Below are 18961 nucleotides of genomic sequence, written 5' to 3'. Positions count from 1 at the left end.
TGTGACCGGCTAGGCTTACACCGGCTCTATCCGTTCTAGTCACTGAGTATCAATTCTAAACAGCTTGGCGCTTACTCTTTTAATCATTTCTGTTTCTTCTGGCAGTGTCAAGAGATTGTGTGCACGAACATCGAATTTTGTTCACCTTGGCAGTTACGCTGGTTGAGCCTAGGTCTGTACATTTTCTACCACCTTTTGGGATTATTGAATGAAGGTGAAATTGTGCATGGAGTCAGAGGCCTAAAACTGATACTGTGTCAGGGAACTGGGCTGTCATCCATGACCATAATCGTACTTTAATTGTCGATTTTCGCGCGTCTTCCTCGTCACAACTGCTTCTTTCCTACTACCCGCAGCAATAGCAGACATGACGCTACACATACAACCTCCCAAAATGTTAGAAATTGTCATCTGACCAGTGGTCGCTGCGGTCAAGCTGTGACAAACCCATCAGTGATGTACTGTGTTTCGAGTCAACTTGAATCTAAGACACAGTTCAGACTAAAGCGTATCCATCTCCGTGATCAGTTAGTATGTTTCTTTGATATAATTGACCATTAAGTGAAGTTAAATGATGGCCTTGCCGAGCTGTCAATGGTGAAGTTGATTAAGGATCGCCTCTCTGGACCACTGGTTGTCCCGACGACCACCAGCATACTAGGTAATAGGCCAAGTTAGATGCACCCTCGATGTCGAAATTATCAGTACTGCTTATGGCTATGCTTGGAAAAAATTAATGATGAGACATGTGTAGTCTCGACCAAGATTCACATTCCGAATCACATACACCAGCCGCGCACACGCGTAGGCGAGAATGTGATCCTGTGTTCGATGGCCTAAACCTGATCATGTGATCAATCTGAATGAGGACAGTGATACTCGTGCTGGAGGAATTTCCAGCATTCAGCCACACCTTCGCTACCAACACCCGATAAATCTCCAACCCCATGGCTTTATACATAAAAAAGCTCCCGTGAGGACGGATGATTGTCAGGTAAAACAATGCGACGTTCAACAATAGTCAGGCTGTCCGATTAAGGTGACAGTCGGTTAGACCAGGAGTTGCACCCAAGTGTATTTCCAAGACTCAATCTCAGATCAAATGTGATGACCAAAATTAAGGGGTACAACACAATGTAACCTGCGACTTGGTACCGTTCCACTATAAGAGGGATTAATTTATGCACCCGATTCATTTTGCGCGCTGTGCTGTTTTCTTCGGCAATCTTTACAAAGGTTAGCAATATCATTTTCAACCTTGTATTATTTTACCTTAGGCCGTTTAGCAGTACAGGTGTAACTTTCAACTGAGACCTTATAAGACCAAGCGAACATGTTTATACTAGTGTCCATTGTAATATGGAGAGGCGTATCTCAGTGAATTGGTATGCTGAAATTCTCGAGTTACAGCTGGCGTAGTGTCCCATTACTCGCAACTTCCGCCACTCATACTGGGCTTATATTCTGACCACACGCTAATCATCCCCTTCTGGGACAGTACCAGGTCCATGTAAATCGTCTGGTCCTACCCACAGTAGAATCGCTTATTCAACCTGGCGTCTGGTTGTACACAGTGATTGTCGGAAGAAATTTGTAATCAGAGAAGCAATCAGAAAGTGACTGAATGATAATCGTTCAGTTGCAACACCCTTTAGGGGCCTAGGTGCCATGCCTCCCCGAGGAAGCACGAGGGCTGGGATACTGCCACGTCGCTTAAGCCTAGACAGGTGAAGTCAAGAGGTAGAGGTCGGGTTCCGACCTTCCGGCCAGTAAATCCATACTCTAACCACTGAGCCATCTCGCCCAATGAGAGTGGCACAGTTTGGTATCTAACAGTGGGAAAAAGGGCGATGGCTACCCGGGTTCACATCCCACAGCCCTTAAACAGAACGCCGGAATCCAACGACGTTCAGCTGCTTATTCCTCTTGTTCCCGGATTTCCGGAGCCTTACGCTTATGCATCCGCACAATCCCCCAAAGTTAAATTGGCTAGCTTACAACTAAACAGCTATACCATTCGTTGAGGCGCTGTGGGTGTGGCCTAACCGTAGCGTATGACTGAGTGGCCTAAACACTCTTAGAATCCCTGGGACCTTACAATCCTTGCAGAAGCGTCTCTTGGATTGTTCGACCGGAACCCTATCACTTCGAACTTTACCGTACATCCATATCTCATAATTCAATTGGAGTTCGTAAGTATGTTGAGATTCATTCGGTTGATCTTCTATTTAGGGAAAATTCAAGGTAGGGTGGAAGGTGCGACCGACTTCAAATATTGAGGTTGTTTGATGTAGTAAGAATAACATTATTCCGACAAATGCAATATGGACGCTGTTAACCAAACTGAAAGGAAGTTCAAGGGATCTGCAAAAAAATTAATGAATCGCCCAGCTGTAGCACCCTTTCGGTGCCTAGCTGCCATGCCAACGGAAGGAGGCATGTGGGCTGGGATACTCTAGGTTGCTTAATAGATGCACCCTCGATGTCGAAATTATCAGTACTGCTTATGGCTATGCTTGGAAAAAATTAATGATGAGACATGTGTAGTCTCGACCAAGATTCACATTCCGAATCACATACACCAGCCGCGCACACGCGTAGGCGAGAATGTGATCCTGTGTTCGATGGCCTAAACCTGATCATGTGATCAATCTGAATGAGGACAGTGATACTCGTGCTGGAGGAATTTCCAGCATTCAGCCACACCTTCGCTACCAACACCCGATAAATCTCCAACCCCATGGCTTTATACATAAAAAAGCTCCCGTGAGGACGGATGATTGTCAGGTAAAACAATGCGACGTTCAACAATAGTCAGGCTGTCCGATTAAGGTGACAGTCGGTTAGACCAGGAGTTGCACCTAAGTGTATTTCCAAGACTCAATCTCAGATCAAATGTGATGACCAAAATTAAGGGGTACAACACAATGTAACCTGCGACTTGGTACCGTTCCACTATAAGAGGGATTAATTTATGCACCCGATTCATTTTGCGCGCTGTGCTGTTTTCTTCGGCAATCTTTACAAAGGTTAGCAATATCATTTTCAACCTTGTATTATTTTACCTTAGGCCGTTTAGCAGTACAGGTGTAACTTTCAACTGAGACCTTATAAGACCAAGCGAACATGTTTATACTAGTGTCCATTGTAATATGGAGAGGCGTATCTCAGTGAATTGGTATGCTGAAATTCTCGAGTTACAGCTGGCGTAGTGTCCCATTACTCGCAACTTCCGCCACTCATACTGGGCTTATATTCTGACCACACGCTAATCATCCCCTTCTGGGACAGTACCAGGTCCATGTAAATCGTCTGGTCCTACCCACAGTAGAATCGCTTATTCAACCTGGCGTCTGGTTGTACACAGTGATTGTCGGAAGAAATTTGTAATCAGAGAAGCAATCAGAAAGTGACTGAATGATAATCGTTCAGTTGCAACACCCTTTAGGGGCCTAGGTGCCATGCCTCCCCGAGGAAGCACGAGGGCTGGGATACTGCCACGTCGCTTAAGCCTAGACAGGTGAAGTCAAGAGGTAGAGGTCGGGTTCCGACCTTCCGGCCAGTAAATCCATACTCTAACCACTGAGCCATCTCGCCCAATGAGAGTGGCACAGTTTGGTATCTAACAGTGGGAAAAAGGGCGATGGCTACCCGGGTTCACATCCCACAGCCCTTAAACAGAACGCCGGAATCCAACGACGTTCAGCTGCTTATTCCTCTTGTTCCCGGAGCCTTACGCTTATGCATCCGCACAATCCCCCAAAGTTAAATTGGCTAGCTTACAACTAAACAGCTATACCATTCGTTGAGGCGCTGTGGGTGTGGCCTAACCGTAGCGTATGACTGAGTGGCCTAAACACTCTTAGAATCCCTGGGACCTTACAATCCTTGCAGAAGCGTCTCTTGGATTGTTCGACCGGAACCCTATCACTTCGAACTTTACCGTACATCCATATCTCATAATTCAATTGCGTAAGGTAAGTATGTTGAGATTCATTCGGTTGATCTTCTATTTAGGGAAAATCCAAGGTAGGGTGGAAGGTGCGACCGACTTCAAGAGGTTGTTTAGAGCAATCGAGATGCCGAGGTTGGGTTCGGACATTCTTATCCGTAACCTACACCATAACCACCGAGCTATCTCGAGGAGTCTACTTATGGTTTATTTGAAGTAATATTCAGTAGTAACAATAGTAGGGGGTAATTGCAGGAATGAAAAGTAAGAATCACAGTAAGACTTGGTGTATCGCAGACTGCATGACTGGATTGATGCCATGAAGTTGGGCGTTGCCCCGTTGGAAACCGGGCGAATTGCCATAAATCAAAGTGTGCCCTGGAAACCACGTTCTCAGACGAGACATGGCATGAAGAAAAGTGCTCTTCGTGCGCAGATTCTTTGAAGCGCTCATATGGCTCACATTCGAAATGGCACGAACAAGTTTTTCTCAATCGCTCAATGAGTCTGCTCTGTCAGTTGCCGCAACCCAGTTTCGTGCTCTCTTTTTACCACTCGTGGATGACCCCAGGTTCATGAACGAACAATAAACTTAGTGGGGATTGAACGCCGATGTCTACACTATTACTGATAATCACATGAGTGTCTTGAACTCTACCGGGCGAGTCCGTTCTGTAAGAGAGGACTTCATGACTTCTAGCGGCTTGTTTTTCATCAGTCTCTTGGCCGTTGCGTAGTTAGACCGATCTCTTGCCAAAATTCTTGTACATATTCTTTGCACCAGCTGAGATCGTCAACTTCTTTCCCTGGTACACAGCCCGGCGAAGCAACATACTAGAGTCTATAGGGATTAGAAGTCCACCATCGGTCAACCTGCTTGACAAATCTCAATCTGCCATTTCACTTAACAGAAATTTGGAACTCTCTGTGGGCAGCCCGCAAGTCTGAATATATCCAACAGGAGGGTGATGCCAAACTGACTATTCTGATGCTTCCATGAATAGTAAAACTTACACAATTAGTGAACGAACTCGGTACAGGCTGCCGTGTGCAGCTGCTACGCACTGATATGAATAGACGGTGCATTCCACACAACCCCGCAACCACCAACATCTGAAACGAAATGTGTTTAACAGGTTTCAAGCGTCTGTGGCGCTACCTGACTGACGAGCCAGTCGGTTGACACAACCAATGTACGTTACTGGGTCATCGTTCGAGGCATCAGGCGTTCCGCTCACATCACTCAAGCACAAACATGTTCACCTAAACACCGCTTCACAAAAAAACCGCCTAGAATTTTGTAACAACACTTCGTACCTCGTACTTCAACACTGGCTGCGCTACCGTTCAAAAGGAGCTGTCCAAATTTGTTTCCACAACTCAAGCCCGACCACCACGTCAGTGTGACAGCTTTAGGTCGGGGGTTTTCCACATCACACCGCTTCACAAAAAAACCGCCTAGAATTTTGTAACAACACTTCGTACCTCGTACTTCAACACTGGCTGCGCTACCGTTCAAAAGGAGCTGTCCAAATTTGTTTCCACAACTCAAGCCCGACCACCACGTCAGTGTGACAGCTTTAGGTCGGGGGTGTTTCCACATCTAGTGAGGTTCGCCAAAGCTGCCCTCTATCACTCTTTTCGTTCACGTTTGCCGCCGTTACAACAGTGGGTCGAAAATCCAGGAATCGCAATACCTAAAGAGATCCCATCTGCTCGGCTTCCACTCAGCTGTAGAGTTCTCAGATCATGCATCGGAAGCATGTTTCGGACCGTGTTGTTGAAAGACAATACCAAGTGCACAATTCTAGTCCGTCTTTCCATCAGTAACAGTCGGTGACTGTGCTTGTCTGACGGTGCAATGTGATCGTCTATGACCGGTTCGCACGCTTCGGTTGTATCCTGGTTTGTTGACCGCCGCACGGTAGACGTAAAACTGAACCTCTCCGTACTGTTTCTCGACGTCGTTACATTACCCACAAAAAGGGTCTGATCGCAGTAACAGTAGATTTTGAATTAGTTAATGAAACATTATTGGGCACCTACACAATCTCCCGGACGGAATCCGCCAAGAAAGCAAATTGACGTGGTGAATCAATGGGCGAACACAGACAGTTGCTGGTTCGTTTGAATCCAGAACACCTAGATCTTTCGGTGAATACTCATTGTTTAGTGCAGCCAAAAAGGTAGTTCGAGAGTTTTATCGGCAACTTAACGGCGTTGAATTGCAAGGTAACAGCTGCCAGCACAGATCGTAGGCGGGCCGTGATACCGCCTCATATTGGCTTAACCGACTTCCTGAATCCACAAGAAAATGAGTCAAAACAGAAATTCACTTCCTTCACTTCACTTCCGCAAAAAAGCTGATAAGAAGCCTCAGCACGAGTACTGATTCGGACTGAGCACCTGACCATGACATTCCATTACTCACGACTGAGTGAACAGGAATACAAAGTCCGGGAACACGCACATAATCAATCACGCAGTAAAAAATTCTGTTCGATCGCTTTATTAAGGTAATACAACAAAACTAGACGTCCATTGGCGGAAACAGTATGAGAGAACCAACAAGGACAATAACTTGGGAACAAATTAGTAGGATGAGATATCACGCGATGCCCCTTCGACAGTATCTCCCTCAACTACCGTATCGTGGGATTGCTTCGCTTTCTTTTGAAATGGGACTACATTGGGGTCAAAAAAGAACGGTACAATTAGTAGCACGAATGGTTCAGTACACTGGGTCTGATTGCCACAGTAAATTGAACCCAAACCACGATAACGGCAAACAGGGAACCTTTTCCAGTTCCGTCTGTGTTTCAGATCAGTCCACTGATCTCGTTATCTAGATGTACTCAGCTTACCACTTCTACACAAAATTGAACCTAAAAATTCAGGAGGAAATAACCGTGAGCAAAAATGACTGGTCACTATACTCACAGACAATACATATCCACAATACTTAGTCCAGTGAACCCACATCTCCGGGGCACTGCTTGTCCGAAACCATTCAACTCGGGGCACATCACCCTGGAAATACAGATGCAAAACACTTGCGTGGATTGGGTTTTTGTCTGCACTAAAGTTCTGATTATACCTGGAACATTCGCATGCACGTGTGTAAAACCCGTTGCACACAATCGTACTAAACAGTAGTGCAAAGGAATAAGTGAATTTATGCTGTGACAGAGGAATCTACGCACGTGTGGAACGGGTGCACTTCCCAGAAATCGTGAGGTGTTCGGTCATCACACAGACCTTACTCCCTATATGCCTCTTCAAAGCATAATAATAAAACCAAGGGGATAAAAAGCGGGTCCTTTAAACACAAAATCGGACATGTTACGTAGCCATTTCACTTCATCGTTGTTCGTGGGCTGTCTGAAGTTTCGTCAGTTCAGGAGGCCAAGCGACCGGCTCTTATTTGTCCGTTAACTTGATGGTGTTCATGTGTGAGAAATCGAGTGTCGTATCAAACACGTCAACGGATAAGACCCATCTAGGACTCGAGGACAAAATGACAAATCCTTCAATTCTTGTCAATAAAAAAAATCCTGTTACCTGGTTGTTGTATACTGACCTATCGACGCTGCCTGTCGTGCATGGGTGCCTCCATAATCACAATCAACTCAGCATACGACAGCGGTATTTCCCGGCTTGGAGACACGCTACCTACAACTGGTTTGCCCGATGAGCTCTAGCAGTAGAACACTTAGTTCATGGATTTAAATGATGAAATCAGGCAATTCTAGCGAAGTGACAACATTTCACACTCTCATACCAAGTGCAAACGAATGTGTGGCGAATGGAATCCAAGGCTCCAAGAAACCCTGGGGTGGTTAGACATTCTGCAACCTTAGTCACGAGAACCAAGATAAACGCAGCGTTACGTTCAAATCCCTTTGAACACAGAGACCTGGCTTTTATCTGGTCATGATTAGAGCCTCAGAGAACGTATGCCCTCGCAAGAGCTCACTTAGATGCTTCGGGAGAATAGAAGAAAGAAACAAAAATCTAGCGTTATTATTCTGAAACCCGACGAAGATTCTGGTTTTGTGGTTCTGCGGCAGATAAGCGCGACTTTCCGCTACCGGTGTAGTGCTACCTATGAGGACAATCATGAATGATGGTTCTGAGCAAAACAGATTCTAATGCTAGAATGGAGCATATCATGTTGGACATTTGCGCAGACGCTCAATCTGACAATGTTGCTGCTGGAGAAGTCGTGTGTGAATGGGCTTGATGGAGTGTCGAGGTGAGGCGCTGGCTATCGAAAGGGTGCGCCGAGATTCAAATTCGCCTTCCGCCCTTTACTTGATATATATATATATATATATATATATATATATATATATATATATATATATATATATATATATATATATATATATATATATATACCTGATCTCTAGACAGCTCTCTGGTTAAGACTCAAGGCTAGTGATCAGGTCATTCGTGTCTCAAATTTAGTTACGTAGAAAGGGGAATAATTCGAAGAATATGTGCCTTACCCTCAGTCAAAAGAGCTGAAGTATCCAGGGCTGACAGTCTCAGACGACTTGTGTCCTCAAGGTTTGGACCATATGGTATTTCCCGATGCTGTTGGTTAAGCTTCTCCGGAGGTGCATGTGAATCACCATCTCTCTCAGGTAACTGGAACGTCTGTGTTTGAGGCACTTCGTCCTTTTCAGGGGCTAATGAATTCAAATTATCATTTTCACCATGGACGTTCACCTTCTGAAAATGCGCCATCAGTCTATAGTGTACTTACACTGGACGCGAGAGCTGTTTCCAGTGTTTCTTCTAGTGGTGTTCCGTAGTAGTTTGCCACTTTTCTCGCTCTAAACGCGAAATTTTTTTAATGAAATCGAGCGACTTGCGTTTCTCGAATAGTCTCTGGTAAACCTGAAGGCTGATGTTGCTAATTTGCATGGGAACCAAAACATACCGGTCAGCTCGAAGTTCGGAGACTTTTTGATCCATGTGTCGACAAACAGCCGCAGTTTTTCATTTTGCCAAATGCATTCATCGTAATCCTTGAGTTTCGAGCGGCACTGGCTGATAAAGGCAGTCCGCTCTTTTCTAAATCAAGGAATGAAAAGCACAAGAGGGCAAAAGCCAAGTGGTGAAAGAAAAGTGACCCGTTTTAATGCACACACACACAAGTAGCTGTTCAAAATTGTGGTCAAGATCGGGTGGTCTGTGGGCTTAGAGACATCGTTTTCAAAGTGTCGGTCTTAGGTTTCATTGGCTGGGATTCCCATCGAAACTGGTTGTCAGAGGTTTACAAACATGCTCCACCTAAGCCAGGATAGCCAACACACTCCCTAAGGTGGGAGTTCTCGTGTACAACCAAGTAAGACAGGCGTGTTGCGAATGGGCTATAAAGCATTCTGCTGAGGGAGAGTAACTGAATTTTCAGAATCTGCATCCATTACCCTATAAAAACAGTCATCCTCGATACCGAAGGACAGGCGGCGACCTCAGACATTCCTCATTTTAGAGCTCGTAAGTTCAGTTCATCGACCGTAGGCCACCAGTTCGCCAGTCCTATTCCCAGGAAACGATACATTGAAGTGTAAAGCGGACCGGTTGGTGCAAATGTAGAGTTCGCCATAAAGGTGACTACTTATAAACGGCTGGATATTTGTCGCAAACTTTTCACAATATCGCAGAGGATCTGCAACCTCAACCCGAATGGCCATAAACCCGGCTCCATTTACTTGGACAAAGTGAGGTAAGGAGTAGCAGCCAGCTTTGGCTAAAACTGAACCTATGGTATTTTGGACACCAATCTTCGTTAACGGCGTACTAGCTAAATAGATCCGTGAGCGTCAGACAGAGTAGGTCACTAAACAGATACTGCCAGATTGTGCACACCTTTGTCCCAACCGTAGAATACAAGTAGCCTACACTCGTTTATAGGTTCGACTGAGAAGTACTCGGACTCCCGTGCACAGACTTCATTGGTCTCAGCAAGGTCAACAGGACTTTTCAAAGCTCAACTGAAAATGGCCTGCAGGAAATTTATGAGAACTAATTTTTGAGCCACAATCTAGAACCGATGGATGCACAAAAGTCACCCATTATCGGTCTCATAACCAAAAGGAACATACAGTCGGTGTGTCATAGTAGTTAGATGGACCCAGAGTGTGGACTCATAATTAGAATCAACCGGTGGCACCATTCTGGCTTGAACCCCGGCGCATTTAGTGTTTGTTAGCCCTATTAATGGCTTTACTGGCTATGGATTGGAAGAAATCCATGCGAAAAGTTATACTCGTGTGGATGCCGAGGATAGAACTGGAACAGATGTACATCCTGTTTAGCTTTTTCGGGACAGCCGAAAACCAGCAGACCAAACTGGTAAAGCATCACCGGCTATCAGACCGACGTAACCAACGCTAAAAAGAAGGGAGGTAAAAGACGACACATACTGAAATCTCCATAGGCATTACCTCATTGACTCGTTTGAGTCTTTAATATCTTCCAAAGCCTTTTTCAGATGAAGCGTTTGTTTTGCTAGAGATTCCTTAACTCCTTCCATCCTACAAGAGATAGCATCAGTCCTCTAAAGGCACGTTCCACCTACTCTTCTGAGTACCGCGATTGATGGAAGTAGGACGCTTCGAGTTGCTTGATCTCTTGTTCAATCAGCCCCTTGGCATCCTTCTTGCTCCCCACTTCTTTAATCAAATTAGAAAGTTTGTTTTGGACTTCTGTAGGAACGGAAAGCAGATAAACAAGATATGAAACAATACCTAGATAATGCTTCTTCTCGTCCTGCAGTTGGTTGGTCAATTGTTCGACGTGGAATCCTGCGAAAGATCCGTCGTCTTGAAAGAACAGCACTCACCTAGTTCACTGACTAGTGCATCTAGATCAGACATGGTTGAACGGATTGGGCGTCACAGGGTTCTTCGTTGCTTTCAGTCACTTGACTTTCGGAGTATTGCTACCTGTTCTCTGGAAGTAACAGGAAAAAATTTTATTGTGGCTGCGAATATGTAGTTCAGTTGATGACGGGTTTTTGGGATCATCAGCGACGATTTTGAGATAAGTAATAAACATGGTACAAATATAAAATTCACCATGGCACAATAAAGGCGCAAGCAAGCCGCGTGACAATGTTGGGTGGCGCTTCAACTCGACTACACCTCTTAGGAACTTCCTAAACCTAACGAACTACCCCCAGGCCACTAGGCGAGCCCTTGGCGGTGGGCTTCAGGCTGTTCGCATTGGAATGACCTGTTTGCAATAGCAAAACTGCAGTAGACACTGGCTCGAGGATTGCAATACAATCTAAATAAATGCGGCTCCTTTCAGCGATAAGCAGAGTTCTAGGGAGACAGTAGACAGTAAAAAAGAAAAAAATAATCGTCCGGTTGTAACGCCCTTTCGACTCCCACCTATCATGTCATCCCCAAGGGACCACTAGACTTGAGATTCTGCCAGCTCGTCCAAGCCTATCCAGAAGCAGTCGATTTGAGAGAACACTGGCTCCCAAAGCCAACGGTCTTGGACGTACGAAATGGCTCACCAAAGTATCCGTTCTGAGTGAGTTGGCAGAGAACGTCTAAGTCAGTGACTAGAACCGCATGTATTGCACTTCGATTTCAAACAATCCTGCCTTCATAAACATACCATTCTGTGTGAGATGGCGATTCCAAATTGGGCGCGACAGTGCGCCTGCTTGTTCGAATTGTTCGGTGACCATGCTGCGTGTTGAAGCCCCATCTCAGCTCAACATTAAAGACAACTAAATCAGTGGTCCGGGAAGCTAAAGATAGACGGCAGTACCCAGTGACCGACAACCTAGGTGAAGTGTTGACCACAGACCACCATATGAAACTTCTGCTGGAATTAGCGTGGCGTAGAATAATGCCTTATGTGATTTATGGGGGAAAAACCTATAGATTCACAAGGCTTTAGCTGACTCTTTACTCGGAGCATCAGCGATAACGACTGATAGGCGTGGGTCATAATGTGTCAAAGATTAGATCTGCATAGCAGCTGAACGAAAGCCCATGCAGACTGAATTGGTTGAACTCGTAAGACATCACATACCAGAAACCGATCAAGCAAAGCCTGTGCTAAAAATGTGCTGTGCTTCGTTCCAGTCTTCGACTTAAATTGTTCACGTATGTGCTGCACGGCGGCACTAGATTGCGTGCTGGTAGTCGTTCTAGAAGCTGCCCGTTCACCTTAACCCTGTGTTGGCGGTCCGGCATAAGGTCTGTCCAGTGTACTGATGATGGTGGGGAGCCACTTTTGTCGAGAACAAAAAGAGTACTGGGGCATATTATCGAACACTTTATTGAAGACTGTGGATCATCATCATTGACAGCAATACAGCGCCAATGGATACTGGTGCTTAACTGCCACACAAGCAGGAAGGAGAGCCTTGGTAAAAAAAAATGAGAACAGTGGGGACTCAATGCAAAGAAGTCCTAGGTGGGATGCTATACCAAAACCGTCCTACAGCTCGCAGTTAAGCTCAGTAATGACCGGTGGTCTACAAATACGCCTACCTCATAGTCTTGATCAACCGACCCCACTCAACTTTCGCATGCCAGCAACAAATTCGTAACACGGAGTTGGTTGGTAGCAAAACCATGCCGTTCCCACATGTGTAGGAAAGTACTCCCGATTTGCTGCTGCAGGAGCATGTTCGCCCACCTATCCGTCACTGACGTCAGGCTAACTGGTAGATAACCGGTCGGGTCGCATTTGTCTCCAAATGCGAGATGGACCAAGTGGTTCCAGCGCGAAATTACTGACTGGAAGGTCCGTGTTTCGAACCCAGCCTCTGTCTCTCGACTTCCCTGTCTAGGCTTGGGCAACTTGGCAGTATCCCAGCCCTCGTGCCTCCTTCGTGTGGCATGGCAGCTAGGCACCAAAAGGGTGCTACAGCTGAATGATTTTTTTATCTCCAAATTTCGGCTTAGTGATGACTTCTTCCAAGCAAGCGGTACTATGCCTTCTTCATTGGCGATCACGGCAAGAGATGGGGCAAAAATGTCCACCGGCTGATTGATTATCAACGGGTAGATTCTAGTTTTCCCAAACGGAGCAGAATCTCGGGTAAGTACGGAAGAAATGTACCTTACTTCCCTCTAATCAATACGGGAGCTGTGTAGGTTTTCGCGTATGACACACTGATGGGTACTCCTTAGCTAGCAACGACGAACGTTCTAAAATGCCACCAACTGTTTGACCCGTTTTAGTCATCAATGACGGTAAATGGTCTCCGTTTCTCCAACTGATGTAGATTAGGACCCGGTACGACTGTTTCTTTGGACTTTTCACTACACGAAATTTGCGCTCTCCGTTTGAATTTCAGCCAACTGTTACCATTCCGAAGCTTCTTATGCCTCGCGCGATCCGCTAATGTTACTTTCGCCCTATGGATGTTCCAAAACCCGTCTAGCACGCATACCAGAGCTCAGTTCCTTGTCCAATGTGCGCCTCTACTTATCTTGGCTTTTTTTTTGAAATGAAAGGTTGGAATGCCTGTAGATTCGCCCGGAAATGGACCTTGGGAACACTGATATCGATAGCTCATAGTGAAATAGCCAGCACTGCTGATCAGTCAGAGCTCCATACATTCGGTCTTACGGTCTCTACCTTTCTGAGGCTCTCAGCTATCATCACGTGGGCGGTCAGCTTAAGGGGACCATTGGATACCACGGGCTCCTTATATTCCAAATGGAGCTTCAATGAACAGTACGTCAACGCAGGATTCCCACTGCCTCAGGAGATATAGAGTCGATTTATGGACATGCTTAACTCGACCTCCTCCACCTCAACATTGCTGAGGCCTTGGCAGCTTATGAAATATATTTAGGGTTTCGAAGTGAATCTTGAAACTGTGCTGCGATTGTGAAGACTTCTGCAGAAGACATTCACAAATATGTTGACCGATCTCGGCATAGCGATGAAGCAGATAGCCACAAGTAGACCGTCGTAGGTCCTGTGCATTCGTAGTTGGTGGCTCTTAAATGGTGCTTTGACGTATAGGATCATGTCTCCTCACCACCCTCGATTTCGGTCACAACGGCACCGGTGGTAGCCCAGACGGTATCACTGCTGAATCTACCATCTTGTCCAACTGTCTCAGTGAACCCAATAACATCTGACAGGAAACCAACCATCTAGTGTCTCGTAGCACAAATGGTCCCAGAAGGCACAAGCCCTTCAGTCGTTATCGGTCTACCGATTTTTCTTCAAACGCTAATCCACCTATTGGTGTAGTCCTTAGGAATCTGAGCTGGCGCTGGAAGTTCTTCGACAGCCGAAGTCGAAGTGGACCTGGTTCCAGTATTTTGCCTCTTCTCAGAATCTGCGGGTAGTGATGGCCTCTGTGTGTTAGGTGGTCGAGATGCAAGTGATTCTAGAGGTCCCACTACGTTTCGTGGACTGCTTGTCTTGTACGGGTGTTGTCGCCTCCCGGTAATTGCCCGGCTCTCCGACATCGTTCCATTCCCTGGGAACCCCGCCAGGAGAGTGGCCAGCTGGTTTCTCCGGGTCTCTACAGGCTGTGTAAATGTAATACAACTGGTCCTTAGAAGCATTCGGTTCAATAGTTGCAACAGATATCGGAAGATTAGGAAGCCGGAGGCTCAGATTGGTATGGTTACTGAGAGGAAGGAGTGGACCTCATCACCCGTGGTGATAGAGTGGGATTCGGGTGAACCGAATGTATTCTTAGAGATACATGTATGGACAAATCCTAGCCAGAGGGTGAGTACGGATTTATAAGCATATATATTACTTAGCGATGTCAGGATACCAATAGAACTAGCCAGCAGAAAGACAGAGGACTAGAGGCACTAGATAAAAGACAAAAGGAAATGGAAGGGATAGGACTGCATCAACCGCTCGTTTAGAACTTTGAGCGACGGAGCGACCTCAGCGGGAAGTTTGTTCCAGAACGGAATTATTACAGAAGAGGAATTTCTATGTGATCTTGACGTAAGTCGCCGGAGGAGGGAGGCAAGTGTCCACGCAACCGATAACTGCAAGAGTGTGGAAAATGATTTTATAGGGGCAGATGAGACACCCATACAGGTGCAGGTTTTGAAGAGGGAATAGGTCAATGTGAAACAACATTACCAAGTGATATCGGAAGATTAGGAAGCCGGAGGCTCAGATTGGTATGGTTACATCATATTTTCACAAAGCTTCGGCCAAGTAAAATCGTCAGGCAGTTCGAATTTACTGACCGGAAGGTCCACGGTTCGAACCCAACCTATATCTCCTGACTTCCCCTGTCTAGGCTTGGGCAACTTGGCAGTATCTCATCCCTCGTGCTTGCCCCTGGTGGCATGGCAGCTAGCCACCGAAAGGGTGCCTCAGCTGAACGTTTATTACTAAGGGCGATGTCTGATATAGTTACCCGTGAATCCAAGGTTGGGCGTGGTCTTTTTAGTGGACAGATCGGGAGGGTAAACTTGATATTAGAGGAAACAGCTTGAATGCGTGCTTGCCATTAAGAGCGCGACTGGGCAGTATCTGCCTGTGTCCATAGGGACTGACGGGTCACGTCTCGGAGTTCCCGTCCAAAGAGACCGCGACAATCAGCGCCGCTAATTTTGCTAATAATGGTTTTCATACTTCGCTGCTAAGTCAACGCTTGGCTCGTTTCAACCTTCCACGAGGTTGTGCACAAAAGTTCTCCAGGAAAGTCGGTCAACTGGCACTCTACCAAGCCAGCGTAACCTATGGAGTGTGATCAGTTCATCTACCATGGATAAATCGTTTCTCTTGAAAACCTTACGATGTATTTCAGTGCCACTGATGCGGTGTTCCCACCAGACTCTGGCAGTACTCTGAAGACAATGAGGGTCAAACACTGGAAGACTTTGACTTCTCCAGTTCACAGCAGCCTGGTTTCTGACCCATATAACATTATGGAACACCACCATTTACAGGTAAACTGATGTCAAGCTGTGCCATATGTGACACAGACTGACAAAAGCTTCTCTGGCCTTCCCAGTCAGAATGGAAATGTAGTCTTCAGCTAACTATGGAGGAATTGACATCATTCTAAGTCACTAGGCGGATATCCGTTGGCAGTGGCCACTTTTCGGTTCGTTCGGCAGCGTTTGTGAATCCTACAACCGGAAGGTTGCTCGTTTTTTACTTATCATGGATGCTTACGCCTCAGCCGACTGTAGCTCTGACGCCTAGTACGCCTTGTTAAGGCAGGCTAAATGCTCAGATATCGTTATGGTTGTTGGAGATTTGAGTACACAAGTGGGCAAACTTAGCGTATCTGAGGGTAGTCAGTTTGCGATGGACCCGGCACGTACGGACTATGGTGAACGACTGCTTCTGGTACGTGCTGATCGTAGACTGTTTTACGCAGTACTTACTTCCGGAATTCGTTCCTTGCCGATACTTTTGCTTCAGCCTACGCGAGCTGAGGGGTTAAGACAACAGTTGCAAAAGACCCGAGATTGTGGTTAAAGCGCGAGCCTATTAACCGTAAAGTCTGTGGTTTCCAACCTAGTTGCTTCAGCCTACGCGAGCTGAGGGGTTAAGACAACAGTTGCAAAAGACCCGAGATTGTGGTTAAAGCGCGAGCCTATTAACCGTAAAGTCTGTGGTTCGAATCCAACCTAGGCCCGGGGAATCTGGCTGTGGCAACCCTCGTGGCACATCAGGGCACCGAAATAGTATTACGGCCGGTGAACAACTGTATTATTATTATCGTTTACCTGAAAATGTCTCAGTTCCCTTGCCTGCAGAGGCCACGTCTTGCAATCATACAACAAAGTAGCATTCATCGCCGCCTGATTTATACCTCCCTGGAGATCTAGGGCCGTTGCTTTTTCGCCATAGAAGACTCATATTAGCAGACATGATTTGAGCCTTAGAAATTATTGAAATGACCTGACGTTACGGTTTGAGATTGCACAAGTTCCACGACAAGTAAAACGCTTTCCAGACTCGAGCGCTTCTCCTTGGGTGGTATGGGTGTCTAGTAAATGTGCGTCCAGAAGCACGACCTTATACTTTGTGGGTGTAAAGCACATACCGAAGTTCGAGCCGACTTTGGTCAACTCACTCAAAAATAGCCATGCTTCTTCCCCCTTCGAAGACGAGAACGAGGCTGTCTGGATATCCCGGGTCGAAAAGGTTTCCGTCAGCAGCTATCTGAACACGGGTTTTGGATACTTCACGTAAGTCCCAGAAGCTCGCTGAATTGCGGCGGAGACAGCGAGCACTGTTGTCAGAAGCCACTTTATGCAAAAATGTTTTTGAGAGCTCCCCGATTAATGCGATACTCCTATACTCTTCAGGACACAAGGGAATCACCATGCCGACAACCATCCTTGCGAAGGAATCGTGTTAAGAACAGCAGACGGGTCAACAGAGTTGAATCCAGTAGTACCGAAATTGTAGGTTGTCTTCACGTATGTAGTTGGTGTGGTGGAACGTGATGTGATCAGCGCAATCCTTGCCGGAGTGAAAAACCGCTCGCCGCTTTCGCCTCAGTGCCTCACGAGCCATCACAAAGCGACGAATAACAGGTGATGCCAAGAGTTTCGCTCCATCACGAAGAGACAACCTTATCACGGTACGGCGCCTTTGGTATCAGCATAACCTACTGAGTTATACTGGGGAGCACGTGTGGCACTCACACAGCCGTTCACACCAGGTTTCCCAATGGGTACAGGTTTAACTAACGGTCTCTTCGTCCTTCAGGTTGGGAGTTAGAAAATGTCACGGAATCCGACGGTTGTCATCTCAAGAACCAAGTGCGGTTGTTGAGCTAACCTTGCTAATCGAGGTGAATATCCGCTGCAGTTACGTGCCAATCACAGAATGTTTACGTGAAGTACTAAATTCCGAAACAACAGAAGCCGGTCGGCCATGTGGGGAGCCAACCTGTAACAAAGGTGGCGTGGGCCACTTACTGACTGCCGCTCGTTCTGGAGCATTTGTGTGGACTCGAATCATGCGTTTGTTCGTTGCTGCTTCTCCTTACGCTTCTCAAGGAAGTGAAATGTGAGCACACCTCGCCTGGCCACTGAGCTCTCGCACCCTGAATTAAAACAAGCCTATCAGAAACACACGTTGACGTTGCTTTCGGAAAACGCGTATTTTGATGTTTCCTCTTAGGGAAAGGTAATGTCCGCAACCCTGTAAGATTCGGGGCACTCCGCTTCGCGTACTTGACCATCGACATCTCAGAATTGCATGGGGAGGGATGCAATACAATAAGCTAAGCTTTTGAAGGCAATTTTGTTACCTTGGAGAGATTTCAGTTAAGGTGGCGGCATTTTGCGACTGCTCTACGCTGGATGACTTTGGCGGGAGTAGCCTGAAAACACTTAATAAAGGAAATAGTTCATAAAGCTGTTGGGAACAAGGGACAAATTTGGAGAGCCTACAACATCAAAGGCTGCCGAGCTTCGCACACACACACACACACTAAATTCGAGTAGTTTCGATTTTCTCTCAGTGGTGTGCAGCAATCTGCAAAGCGAACGCGCCACCGGTTTCATACGATTGCTTCCATGGAAGAAACGGAAGTCACATTAGAGATTAATCCCCGCTCCAAACCAAAACCGTGTGGGTGACACACTGAATCGTACCGTATAACCAGGATAGGGGTGATAGAGCTCGGAACTGGCTCTTGTTCCTTCCCATCACCCACTAAAAGCTCCACTGGTGTACGGGGTTGGATGTTCATGAAAACTACTATGCTAGCAGTCAGAAACGCCTTTATGTAGGTGCCTACACTTACAGAGAGAGAGGGAATGACTTCATTTTCTTTCACAACACTATCCCTGATATATTTTATTCATCCAGCTAGTACATAGAACAAGAAGGGTTGGAGAATGTATACCCGAACACGTTAGAAATTTTCTACTGTCCCTTGTTCCTTTAGTAGCCAGTCAAAGGGTGGTAGAACAGGTTTCCTCAGTATTCCGGGTGAGATGTCAGGATGCGGGTTGTATTCGACGTGCGTGGGGATGTAGTGACGGCACACGCCGG

General features: G+C 46.3%; 2 protein-coding genes across 2 annotated transcripts; both read right to left on the bottom strand.

Annotated features, from left to right (window-relative positions):
• Positions 1-8464: 8464 nt before the first annotated feature.
• Positions 8465-10674, bottom strand: T265_12736 (hypothetical protein; the record flags this gene model as incomplete). Its single annotated transcript, XM_009165176.1, has 3 exons — positions 8465-8646; positions 8901-9034; positions 10411-10674. Coding segments are annotated over 3 exons (405 nt in total), but the record flags the coding sequence as incomplete, so codon positions are not given.
• A 455-nt stretch (positions 10675-11129) lies between these two features.
• Positions 11130-14427, bottom strand: T265_01178 (hypothetical protein; the record flags this gene model as incomplete). Its single annotated transcript, XM_009165139.1, has 2 exons — positions 11130-11292; positions 14195-14427. 2 exons carry the CDS (start codon positions 14425-14427, stop codon positions 11130-11132), a joined length of 396 nt encoding a protein of 131 aa, XP_009163403.1.
• Between the last annotated feature and the right edge of the window lie 4534 nt (positions 14428-18961).

The sequence above is a fragment of the Opisthorchis viverrini genome, assembly GCF_000715545.1.
Source record: "Opisthorchis viverrini unplaced genomic scaffold opera_v5_12, whole genome shotgun sequence".
Lineage (NCBI taxonomy): Eukaryota > Metazoa > Platyhelminthes > Trematoda > Opisthorchiida > Opisthorchiidae > Opisthorchis > Opisthorchis viverrini.
The sequence above is the reverse complement of the archived record's forward strand: the minus strand, read 5'-3'. Positions and strand labels throughout refer to the sequence as shown.